Below are 13431 nucleotides of genomic sequence, written 5' to 3'. Positions count from 1 at the left end.
AGCTACATTGAGAAGGATTTGTCATTATCCCGCTGAAGCAGGTAAACGCAGCTTTAATCTGGAACTGTGCACGCAATATATAATAGGAACTGTCTCTGTGGTGGCGCCTCTGCTCAGACCAATCATCTTCGAGCTGTAATGGTCATTCTCTGTAATCGCCGGGGCCGCCTATTTTTATATGGCAGAGACGGATTCTGCCTACAAAGGAATCACTGCAGCTACAGTGGGTTTGGCCTCTAGCTCTCAGAGTTACAGTGTGTGGTCAGTTCACTCCAGTGAAGCCCATTATTCTTCTGCACAGAAGCCGGAGAAAAGAGAAGTGTATCCCCTCCAGCACCGAGCCCAGCTACAGCTCTAACCTTCTCTGTGCCTTTGGCTCCGGGATCTGGGCAAAGGGAGTCATCCTGTCCTCGTTTACTAAGTCATTATTAGTAGCTCCCTGTTTCACCTCCCACTGTTTCCAAAACCACTGCCGTTATAATTATCGACTGCTGTTATGCCAGGCTTTTTTTCACCGACCACGTGTGCAAATCTCGCTCCCCCACTCTCGTAAGTAAACGTCTTGAGGAGATGGACTCTGTATTTACCAAAGCAGCCTGGGGAGATCAGAAGGACATCGCCTCTGTCTGTATTTCAAGTCAGCCATCTCCTCCTGTGGACCTCCTTGGTGTCCTGCCGTGACTTGGCTCGGTTTGATTCCGCTGCGGTCATCAGAGAGCTGCTCATTAATCTTACCAGCGCTCTGTCCCACTTCTCTCCATAATCTTCCTCCTCCTAATTTCCCTTATCGGTCACACTGACTTTCTTTTGTTTGTGTTTGGAAGGCTTACTCTAGGCTGTTAGCCAGAGGGTGCAGACAGAGTACAGAGCGGACTGCGGCAGCTTCCCTCCATCAGTCATGAAGCCGGGGACGGTTTATAATCCCAGGTTCCGTTTTTTCCGTCTGCCAGCAACTGTTCATTCATTTGCAGGGGGATAGATTGTGCTGAGAGTATTGATGGGGAGGCTAATGCTTTTAAGTGCAAGATTACACCACATTTAATAATGATGTTACTTATTGCTGCTGGCACTGAAAACTGTCATTTGTCATGCACACTCCCCCGTGTTTGTATAGTCTGCAAACTCACTACACACACTCATTTTATCCAATTTTTGCCTAATCTTTTCCTTGTGTTAAGTGTTGTGTTGCAGGGAAAACATCACCAAGTCGGGTCCATCTATTTCATCCCCCCCCCCCCCCCCCCCCAAGATGCCTTTCAAAGTGTCAGAGTCTGTCAGGAGGTGTTCTAGGACAATCAATGGTGCCCTATTAAATTCCCAGTGCTCAAAATATAACATTAAAAACATGTGGAAAGAGTTTGGGGAAACATTTGTCCCCCGTGTACAGATAGATAGAGATACAGAGGATATAAAAATATGAATGTCTGATATTCAGTTCTATGCTGTTTGGTTTAACTTCCACTCTCACCTTACTTGACTCATCAGATCTTGATCAGTTCAAAACCCAAGCTGTAAGGAATGCGGTCAACGTCCGTGAGGGCCAGGGAGTGGTGCTGCTTTGTGGACCGCCGGCGTATTCTGGAGGTAAGTTTTGTGCCCTCGCCCATCGTTTCCTGTTTCCACCTGACTCCGAGTAATTACCTCTACTCATTCCACATGGCAACCTTTGATAAGGGATTACTCCTTTACTCCAAATTAATCTGCCTTTACACCCATTGATGTGCGCAGATGCTCCTAATAATTTCCGCCTTATGTTGTTCGTACAGAATGTTACTATGTGGATCCTCAGGGTTTAACCCGCTTATCTTAAACGTGTTTCTAATGAAGGCAATGTGTCTATCAAATTGGTCTAATAGGGATAGTTTTATATTTTGGGAAATATGATTATTTCCTTTCTTGCTGAGATTCACATGAGGAGATCGATACCAGTCTCAGAGCTATCCATTAGATATGACGCTACTCTACAATTATCAGCAGCTTAACTGAGCTTAGCATAAAGTGTGACAGCCGGGTGGGAAACTGCAGGCTCTCTGAAAAGATGGGTGACAATATTTGCACGTTACATCTGTAAAGCCGGGCACAGAATTTCAGCTTTATGAGACGCGCAACTTATTTTAGAGTTTTTGAGCTTCATTGTGCATCATACGTCATGCACTATAGAGGGGGGTGGGAAGAGCGATCAGACGCTGCATGACAGAAATGTTGGTCAGCCATCTTCAAGGTCTTGCGCAGTTAAAGCATAGTCACGCTTCTATTCCCCAAACCCAGCATCTTTTCCCTCATTGCGTCTGCCTGGAAGCAATTGCACAGGGAGTAGGAAAAAGAGGGTTTAGCTAGCGGTCAATTAGTAGTCTGAAACATTTTGATCTCTTTCTGCAAAATAGCCAAACAAAAATACTCACGTCTTCCAAGCTACGTGCGTGTCCATGTGGCGACGCTTCTTTGTTGGACTGTTCAGCACATATGGTCAAGCCGGCGCCTTTCCTCCTTGTTAGTATTGTTAGCAAACAAACTTCGCCTTCTCCTTCTTTGACACAAACATTGGACCTGGAGCTGGTCCGGAGGAGCCGACAGCAACAAACAGTGTGAGCAGTCAGGATGTGTCAGCCAATCTGACCGTGCAGTGTGAGCACATTAATCGTGAGCTCTGGCTTCACATCTAAGACGATTTACTTTTACAGAGTTAGATGGAATTTAACTCCAACATTTTTAAAGTCTCACAGTTTATGCCCAGATTAAATCTCTGATTAATATGGTATATGTCATAGAATATGTAATAAGAATTAAGATGTAAATAGGAACAAGTCTTACAGGGGGTGACATACTGTGCTCTAATAGGCTGATTTTGGAGGCTGATAACCAGCTGCTGACAGTCGCCTTATAATTGCGTGAGTCACACATTCAAAAAATGCCTCAGCTGTTTTAATGGCCCAAAAAAAGTACATTACAACTGAGACTCTATGACCAGGAGATAAAGATGCCGCCCGCTCAGCCACACCACCCTGCACAAAACTGAGAACATATGGACAATGGCTGCTGCCTCACTTGTCCCCCCCCTCTTGATACCGTCGCTTGCACGACCAATTTCCTTCACAAGCGAGGCGTTTGTAGAACAGTGCAGTGTACAGCTGGTCTATGGGATAATGGGTCAGAGTACTCCGTGTGAAATGCAGTTTGACAGCTTGCCTCTCTGACATGGGCTTATACGTGGTTGGCTGCTGTAGCCGTAGCACCATTGTGTTTTCTCACATTTTCTCAAGTGACTGAAGGTGAAGCAGTGTGAGTCTGCTGTCCCATTCTTCATCTTCGTTTCTCTCTTTTATTCTCCTCTTTCCCTCTTGAATTTAGAAACATTGATGTGCTACATTACCTTGAACTAGACTGAGCTGATTTTGTCCCCCTCCACAACCACATTCATGGTCACATCTCTCAGCTATGACTCATTAAATATAACATTGTCATAGTAAATTGTTCTTGTGTGACTTTTGTTCTCCAACAAAGACGCTTGTTTCAAAGGGCCTTTTTGTGCCACGTCAGTCCCTTTTTGTGTTTCATAAAAGCCATTCATTTACAATAATTCTAGTGGTTCACGTTACAGTTGAGAGGGAGGTTATGCTGAGTCTGAACTGTGTAGCTCCTGCTTGCCTAATCAGAACGAGCTTTGTATCTGCGTCGCTGCACCGGGCTCGGACGCTTGATCCCAGCCGAGGCAGAGAGGCTTGCTCCCTTGGGGGGCATCGGATAAGCTTGACAGTGACTGCATACACCTTTTGACTCCGAGCCCCTCACCACCAAAGTGGAAGATTATACGGCGCATCTCCTCAGTCTCGCAAGTCTGAGAAGCGTGCACTTCTCAAAATGACATGGTAATTCATCATGGCAGGTCTCTCCTTTCTTGTGGTAGACCTGCTACTTGCAAAAGGGCATGACAATATATTCCTACTTCCGTACATCAATCTGTCTGTCCCTTCCTCCACTCGGGCCTCCCGTGAACTAAGTCACTCAGGGACCCAGGAAAAAGGAGGCCATGTGTCAGGGGAGGGCCACTGACGCACTGTAATCCATTTTGCTTCGCTCCCTTTCCTTAAGTCTCCCTTTTATTCTGCGCTGATAACTATTACACTTGCCATGTCTTGGTATCACTTACCAAGGAGACTGAGATAAGTGAAGGAAAATGGCATGCTAACATTTTTAGGCCACACATAAGTCTGTTTCTTTTTGGTCCAGCTATCCGAGCCACAGACACGACACAGACAAAGCCAGGTTTGTGCTGAATTGTCTGTTGGGTTTCTCTCTATAACCCTGTAAGGTCTTGACCTTGCGGTTAATTCAAGTCTGAAGTTAATGGAATCAGTCAGTGAACAAGCAGTGATGGTAGATCAGCACTGCATTAACATTGTTCTGTTATCCTTTCCAGAGCTGGCATTTGCATGGATCTTCAACGAATACCCGTTCTTTGTCCAACAAGACAGTCGTCGGTTCATCTCTCAGGAGACCGGGAGTCTTTACATCACTAAAGTGGAGCCCTCAGACGTTGGGAACTACACCTGTGTGGTGAACAACACCGTCACGAGGGAGAAGGTGCTCAGCTCTCCAACACCCCTGGTCCTCAGGAGTGATGGTAAGTGCAACAGGGAATCTTTAGACCATTACCCATTGGTTCATCCTACTATCCACTAATGTGTTGGCTTTGATTGTAGAGTCAACACTTACCTATGCTGTGTTTTAGCTTAATATCGTTCACCATTACTCTCTTAGAGAAATAAATAGAGGGGTATTGAAAATATTCCTCAAAACACATTGAGAGGTGGTTTGGGATGCATGTGGCCACAATATTTTTGAATGTAAAAATAAATCCGTCCTGGGCCACATACGAAGGGGCCGCCTACCCAGCTGATGTCATAATCAATCGTCTTTTCATGCCTCTCAGTGACAATGAGTTGATTTGTTTATGGCCACAACATAAACACTGACCACAACACATTGATTTCTAATTTGGGTAAAATCTTTATTCATAGTGGATCTGTGCACAACTCATTGATTAATTCAGCCACTCCTTACTCCTACCGCTCTCCTTTTCTGTCTGTCTTATTTGCACACACACAGAAACACACGGACACACACACATACACACACACACACACACACACACACACACACACACAAGTTTGTATACTTCTGTCTTAGTTGGGACACTCATTGGCATAATGCATTCCCTAGCCCCTAACCCTAAGCATCCAAACAAAACACCTAACCCTAACCCTAAAACCAAGTCTTAACCTTCAAACAGACCTTGGAAGATGTGAGGACTGGCCAAAATGTCAGAAATGAGAGAACGTTTAAGACTCAGTTTTTCGTTTTTTTTTGTCATTTCATAGAAATATGACTAATTATGGAAATATTCTGCACAAATCATTTTGCTGCTCCAATCTGAAAATTGCTCTCTCTTTAAAAATCAACCTCATCAAAAGAATTGATATTTATCACAGTTCTTTGAACAGAGTTTCACTGATTATATTTCAATAAGCCTCACATCTTGAATGATTGAAAATCAACTTTTTAAACCAAGTCTTTCTCTTTCTTAAATATACCCTTAAAAAATTGTGATTTAAAATTTGCGGAAATGTCGTCGATGTGTCCCATCATATTCCTCAGAGCACCTTTCTGGGTCACCAGGTTGTGAATAATCCTTTTTGTCCTTCTTCCAGCAAAGTAGCATAAAACGTTAAAATATCTGCGCTTTCATGAGTGAGGTGAGAGTTTGAATTGTGATGTATCAGTGAATCAGAAACATGCCTACGGAAATTGTCACAAATATGTCCTACCTAAGCATTTAGATGATATATTTTGTTGAAGGAGATGCAATTTCATATTCTGCACATTTCCCACACTCACTGATACTCAGACTGATCACAGCTCATCGAAGTCTTCCGTGACTTCTAAATCTGAAAACCTACACAGGACCCCAGGTCAGCTCTTGCTGCCAGACTTGGGGTTGGTAATAGTAAAGGGCATATTAATATATCTCTCAACGTCTTTGACCCCTTCTAGTGATGTGAATATAAATAAAGTCATAAATGAAGTCACATTGCCACAGGTGATAAATCTCTGCTCAGTAAGACTTTACCCTGATGTGTTCTCTGAATCATTTATAAGCCACCTCGGATTTCCCCTCCCAGCCCTTCAGTGGTCACTTTTGCTCAGCACAAGACTTTTGTGATAGCTGTCCCATTGTGTTTCTGCTCTCTCTCTCTTTGATCCAATGCATGTGTAATGTGTGCTGTTAATCATTGATGTAACAAGCTTGCCATCTATTGTCTCCATTTTTGCAGGAGTAATGGGTGAATACGAACCGAAAATAGAAGTTCACTTTCCTGACTCAGTTCCAGCTGCGAAGGAATCGGTAGTGAAACTGGAATGCTTCGCTCTGGGAAAGTAAGTCGGCCCTATTGTGTGCATGTGACATAATCTTGAGGCTCATTCATGCATGAATTAGTGCTACTCAAGATGATTTAAGGATGCAAAAGCGTAACATTACTCATTCTTTGATTCATCAATCCATAATCGGGCAAGGGAAGACAAGGGAGCAGAAATAAAAGTTCCTTTAAGAGCGTCTGAAGTCTGAGCAATAGCAGTTTGATTCGTAGGGAACAATAATTCCCCGGGCTTTTGCATCAACAACTTTTTTGTTTTGTGCTTAATCACACTTTGATCACAACGACTGACAGTTGCCATCGTGGGAACTTTTTGCTCCTCTTTTGTAGCCCCGTCCCAGAAATAAGCTGGAGGAGAACCAGCGGCGTCCCTTTCCCCAGCAAAGTCAAGATGAAGAACTCAAACGCCGTCCTTGAAATCCCTAATTTCCAGCAGGAAGACGCGGGGACGTACGAGTGCATGGCAGAGAATCGACGAGGCAAAAATGCGGCGCGGGGCCGTATTTCATTCCATGGTTAGTGTTGTGCAATAGTAGGAGTAGAATTGACGTTGGCTAATTATTAATAATCATGAAATATGATTATTAAAATAACAATTATTTCTTAAAAATAATCAAAAATGATAAAGCTATTAATTAAGAAATGTAACACATTTAATTAGAAATGATACGGTTATCCATTAATAATAGTTAAAATAATTAATGAAAACAATAAAATTATCAATTAAGAATAATACAAATCTGTAATCATTGCTTATTGTTGCGGGGCACCACCCTGGTTACAGGGACCAACGATACAATCTATAAATATCAGTCTCATAATGATAAATGTCAAATCAATAATCTCAATATTTAATATTAATAATTATTTAATTAACAGTGAAGGCTACTAAGTTCGAGCACAGGCAATCATAATCCAGCTGCAATCACATACATATGCACAAATAATCACAGACTACAGATACTTTAATTACAAAAGCATTTATTAAAAAGGGGAAATAAAGTTATAATGTTATTCAATGATTCATCATTTTAACAAGCTCCGATATTTCAAAGATAAACACAGCAGCAGCACTTATCACGGTTCAGAAAATACATGTAAAACCGGCGGTCTACCTATGTATGTCTGTCTCGGTGTGTGTGTGTGTGTCTGTGTCAAAGTGTCTCTCTGTGTGTGTGTGTCTATGTGTATGCATGTGAAATAAAGTTAGTGTTATTTAATGATTCATCATTTTAACAAACTCCCATATTTCAAAGATAACAACAGCAGCCGCTTATCACAATTTAGAACAACACATGTATTCATCTATGTGTATCTGTGTGTGTGTGTATCTGTCTGTGTCTATCAATGTGTCTCTGTGTCTGTGTGGGTGTGTCTGTGTGGGTGTGTGTGTGGGTGTGTGAGAGAGCGAGAGAGAGAGAGAAAAAGAAGGGGGCGTGGCGATGACGCAGTCATGTGGTGACGTCACATCTAAGATGGCGGCCGATCATGATTCGTGGAACCAAGGCCTAAAAACTCTCAAAATGGCGGATTGACTACAAAACAAGATGGCGGAGCCGTTATGAATTTAGAGCCAGAATGGGAGGCGAGGGAGAGAGGAGGCGTGGCAATAATAGATTCAAAATGGTGGTTTAACTTGCGTTATCCAAAATGGAGTCTATGTTAATGACACCATGTGGCCGGAGCTCACACTGGTGGTCGTCACATGAATTACACAAAGGGATTTTCAGACAAAGAGAATTCTTTGTCTCTGCTTTGGCGTTCGGCCGCATGGCTTCCAGATGTGTCCAGCCTCTCTGAATATAGATTTAACTATGTTACATGAACTGTATTCTAAATACAGATCGGATGTGTGTATAGGTCGGTTTAGAAGGAGAGAGAGAGAGAGAGCATACAAGGAGAGAGAGAAGCTCTTAAAAGCACCGTCAGAGACAAGTTACATTTACTTTACCACTCAGCACCCAAGTGGCGTTGTGTGCTGAGGTTTGACCGGTAAAGTCTCTTTAAAGTTGTTCAAACGGTCACAATGAGCTGGAGACGCTGCTCACGGCGCTTAAAAACTGTGGCACAAGGCCGTAACCGGAAACCGGAAGTGGCGAATCGCCGCTAACACTAGAGACTCGGCGGTCTCATACAAAACAAATACATTCAAGTATTAAAAACAATACGCTACGTATTAGATTAACATCTGCCCAGACAATAAAGCCTCTTACTGTACCACCCTCGCGGTGTGCGTGCGCGTCGGGCCAGTGAATCACGTGGTCTCTCAAGCGGTCTTCGGCCGCTGGACCGGACAAACAGCGGATTTGCTCGTGCTGCTTCGATGGGATGAGCGTCGTCCTTCTTCTTCAGGCATGTGGAGCTCGTGCTCCTCAGCGGAATGAATCTCGCGCTTCTGCAGGGGATGAACAGCGGTAACGCCGCTGTGGATTTGGAAAGAAAGTCTGTGATGCTCGACCGGCGAGCGAGTTCCTGTGCGCGGCCTCTTCAAGTTAAAATAACAAAAGTCCTTTTGAAAATAAAAACGTCGACTGAATAAAGAAATAAAAGAAATGAAAATAAAATAACTCTGGTTGATAAACTAAAGTTAAGGTTGCCCCCGTTAGCAACTGAATCAGCTGAGAGGCCCCGAAGGGGGCCTGGTGTTGTCTTCAGAGCAGGGTAAAAATGGCAGCGATTATTGGGGTCTCAGTGGTTTTGTTCTACCTGAGAGGTCCTCCTCCTTGAGGAGTTGGTCATAGGATGATGCTGGCTTTAAGCCAATTGAGTGTCAGAAATGGATCTGAGTGGGCGGGGCTTGGAACTGAGCGGGGGTTTCTGGGAAAACCCCAGGACATTTCTCCACCACCAGGGGGAGATTCTTGAGCCTGCAGGAGGATGTTTCCCGCCCAAAGTTTAACAACCCTTTGTTCCTCTCAGCTTCAGTGTCTGGCGCCCCCCCCCGCTGGGCTCTGGCCCAACAGTCCCCCTTTTGGTCTTGAGAGTGGGCTGTGACCCCGGTCTCCAGGGCAAACTATGGTCGAGAGTCCAGTGATAATCCATGAGAGGTAATCCTTGAGTGGAGTTGAAGCAGTGAAAGTTAGTTCATTATGAGGCAGAGAGGCATAAATGTCTTCGAGGCATGAGTCTAAACAGAGAGAGGTAATTGTCTGGGCAGACAGGCTAAATAACATATATTCTAAAACACGGCACACACTTTCAATTTCACATAATGCTTATCGGCAGTTATTGTTAAAATACCAATGAATTTCGGTGAAGAGTGAAATGAAAGAAAAGTGGAAACACGAACAGAAGAAAATGTTTGAGTAGGTGCTGGTGTTTTGAGGTAAACATGTGTGTTATCCTGTCAAACCAAAACATTTAGAACGGCGAGTCACGTTCTGTTGTTCGCTAATCTGTGAATTTATGATAAATCCTATTTCTAGGTTTTCAGATCTACAGATATTGGAATTTCACTGCCAAGACTGAATTGCCAAGTGTACCCGTGAGGGCTGCACAACCGTAGTGGTAACGACTTCAAAATCCTCAACGAGGTCTAAGGAGGTTCACTACCTGAACTACGTTATACAATTTACTGACAGAGGGTCTAAAGCATGCAGCTATTGATGGAGTGAGTGGTTTGAGCGTTTTTTTGTTTTAAAGTTGAGATTTCTTCCCCCCCTTTTCAGATGTGGAGGTGAGAGGGGGTTTCTGGCAGCGCCTTGGTCCTTCCCCGTCATTGAAGTCATCTTTGGGAGTGGAGAAGGAGGGCGTCTGCTCCTAGTTTCGCCAACGGGGTTCAGTGTCTGGTCTCTCAGTGGAGCCTGGAGGAACACGTGGCACAATGTCTCTCATTGCTTCATCCACACATCTCCGTATTTACTCCTCTGTCCCAGGATGCATCCCATGTGTTGGATTTCGGTCACCACATCTATACTCCTGGTACTGATAGGGTTTCCGTCTGTTCCAGCCCCTACTCCTCTGTTGAGAGGGATTCAGGTGCTGAGGTCGAAACTGTTTGTGGGGCTGGTTGAAATCCTCACCCCCTTGGTTTTGTGGGGCGCCCTGTTGGAAGGGTCGCTGTTCCTGGTTCTCTTTGCTGGGGTTCATCTTGGCGTGGGGAAAGTTGTCATCTTCCAGCGCCGGGTCCACATTTAGTTGGATTTGAACTGCCAGAACCACGGTGTCGTCTTCGTTGAACCCTCGGTTGTCTGGGTCGAAGCGATAAATGTCTTTTTTTTTAAGGGGCTCTAGCTGCCGGGTGCAGATTTCCTCTCTTTGAGGGGGTGCTGAGTCATCAGGGTCTTCTGAATTGTGTGTGCCACAGTATTCATCTTTGTGGCCACCATCTCTTGCACCGGGAGTGGAGGACCATCCAGGACGTGACCGTGAGTCATGGTGCGCCCCTGCCTGAGTGGCAGACTGGGAAATCTCCTTCAGCCCTCCAGGACGGATTCCTTCCGTCGTTGTGGTGTGGATCAGCATGGCTCCGTGCAGGATGTGTTCCTTCTGGCTGGAGTGGATGCTGTGTGTCCGCTGGAAAGGCATTTGGAGTGCCTCATAGCGGTCCCAGGTCACTGCACGTCTAGGGGTTGAGTCCAGCCCCCCCTTTGGAGTTGAGGGGGTTGGAGCGGTCGACTGCTGGGTGTGTCTGGCTCTCCAGAGCAAAGCTTCCTCTGCAAGAGGGTTGCGTAGCTGTGCTCGCAGCTTTTCTCCCAGTGTCTCTGTTCCGTTGGCTCCACCGGGAATGACGTCAGCTCCTGGCCCTGTCATCAGGGATATCAGCTCGAGGGGGGGCAGCTCTGTTTGACTGTGCCCCCCTTTCTGCTGACCTTTGACCTTCGCGTGCAGAGCTTCGTGCTCCTGCACCGCCTGGTCCTGTTCTGTGCGGGTCTCGATGATATGCCGCAGGTGGGAGTTTTTCTCCTGCTCCGCTCGACATGCTGCTTGCATGGCCTGGAGCTCCTTCGCATGTTCTTGGGCCTGCAGCTCGGCTTTCTGCTGGTAGAGGAGTGTCAGTTGACCCAGAGCATGGGGTATTTTTGGATGCGGGCCAGTGGGGTTGATCAGGTGAATGGACAGTTCTTTAATCTTACGATCGCAGGTACTTAAATCATACTCACTCAACTCACTCACTTCATCACTAGAAGAATTGATCAGACTGGCGACTGTCTCCGACAGGTCGTCTGGTCTTGAGGGAGCCCTGCCCCAGTGTGGTCCATGCTACTCATCTTCTGAGTGCGCAAACACCTGGTGGGCTGCTCAAGCTTGCTTAGATAAAAGCGGACAAAAACTCAATTATAGCATTTCTATAAAAATTGCTCAGACTGGCGACTGTCTCTGACAGGTCGTCTGGCCTTGAGGGAGCCCTTGCCCCAGGATGGTCCATGCTACTCATCTTCTGAGTGCGAAAATAGCCTGGTGGGCCGCTCAAGCTTGCTTAGGTTAAAAGCGGATACAAATTTAATAAACACTACACAAGATGCACAGGTGAGCTTCACTCTGTGTCTATATAGTAGCGCTATGTAGGATAGCTCGATGGTTCAATCCTTTAGACCTAGTTGGTTAACACTAGTCTCAACAAAACTAGTCTCTCAAATCTAGTTTGTTTCCTTAAAATTAAAAAGCATGCAGAAAATCTCCTATAAAAATATTACTAACCTACTGAAACGTAGTCAGCAACCAACCATAGCTATACACAACGCCTGCTTAGCAAAGGGAATTAAGAATAAAGAAAATTCAAAAAGAGAAATAAATTTCCAAAATTATTTTTCTCTTAAGAAAATTAATTATAATTATTGTGCATGGAGATGACACAACCACTAATATGCAATAAGAATCCAACCACGGATACACAAGGCAATAGTATACCTGCTTGGCACAGGTGCAAAGGGATTTACAAATAAAAAATTCAAAGAGAAATAAATTTCCAAAATTATTTTTCTCTTTAAGAGATTAATCATAAATATTGTGCATCGCGAACACACAACCACCGATTGCACTCTGCAGCCAACCACAGATACGCAACGGCACGAGTGTACCTGTGTTGCAAAGGTGCAGGGGAATTTAGAAATTAAAAAAAAAATTATTTGCAGAGAAATAATTTTCAAAATTATTTCTGGATCATTGTACACAGTATTATGATACAGCTGGAGTTAGATAGCCTCAAGCAGCGGCACCATTTATGTTGCATGCGTGAAGCGTTTCGCCCTCACACGGGGATCCATTTATGTTGTGAGGGATAAAAAAAAGTTTTGGAAGGAAAAAAAAAATTAATTAATATCTTTTTCTTCAAAAATTAATTTCTGGGGGAAAAGAATCTGGATTATTGTACAGTATTATGATACAGCTGGAGTTAGAATGCCTCACACGGGGCACCATTTATGTTGTGCAATAGTAGGAGTAGAATTGACGTTGGCTAATTATTAATAATCATGAAATATGATTATTAAAATAACAATTATTTCTTAAAAATAATCAAAAATGATAAAGCTATTAATTAAGAAATGTAACACATTTAATTAGAAATGATACGGTTATCCATTAATAATAGTTAAAATAATTAATGAAAACAATAAAATTATCAATTAAGAATAATACAAATCTGTAATCATTGCTTATTGTTGCGGGGCACCACCCTGGTTACAGGGACCAACGATACAATCTATAAATATCAGTCTCATAATGATAAATGTCAAATCAATAATCTCAATATTTAATATTAATAATTATTTAATTAACAGTGAAGGCTACTAAGTTCGAGCACAGGCAATCATAATCCAGCTGCAATCACATACATATGCACAAATAATCACAGACTACAGATACTTTAATTACAAAAGCATTTATTAAAAAGGGGAAATAAAGTTATAATGTTATTCAATGATTCATCATTTTAACAAGCTCCGATATTTCAAAGATAAACACAGCAGCAGCACTTATCACGGTTCAGAAAATACATGTAAAACCGGCGGTCTACCTATGTATGTCTGTCTCGGTGTGTGTGTGTGTGTCTGTG

General features: G+C 43.7%; 1 protein-coding gene across 1 annotated transcript in view; it reads left to right on the top strand.

Annotated features, from left to right (window-relative positions):
• Window positions 1-13431, top strand: part of cntn3b (contactin 3b) — a 52205-nt gene that overhangs the window by 17718 nt on the left and 21056 nt on the right. The window contains exons 4-7 of the mRNA XM_053411399.1: window positions 1486-1584; window positions 4418-4621; window positions 6333-6435; window positions 6765-6949. Of these exons, the coding sequence (XP_053267374.1) occupies window positions 1486-1584; window positions 4418-4621; window positions 6333-6435; window positions 6765-6949 (591 nt within the window). The remainder of the gene's footprint in view (window positions 1-1485; window positions 1585-4417; window positions 4622-6332; window positions 6436-6764; window positions 6950-13431) is intronic.

Source organism: Pleuronectes platessa, chromosome 2, assembly GCF_947347685.1.
Source record: "Pleuronectes platessa chromosome 2, fPlePla1.1, whole genome shotgun sequence".
NCBI lineage: Eukaryota > Metazoa > Chordata > Actinopteri > Pleuronectiformes > Pleuronectidae > Pleuronectes > Pleuronectes platessa.
This window is presented reverse-complemented; position numbering and strand designations above follow the sequence as displayed.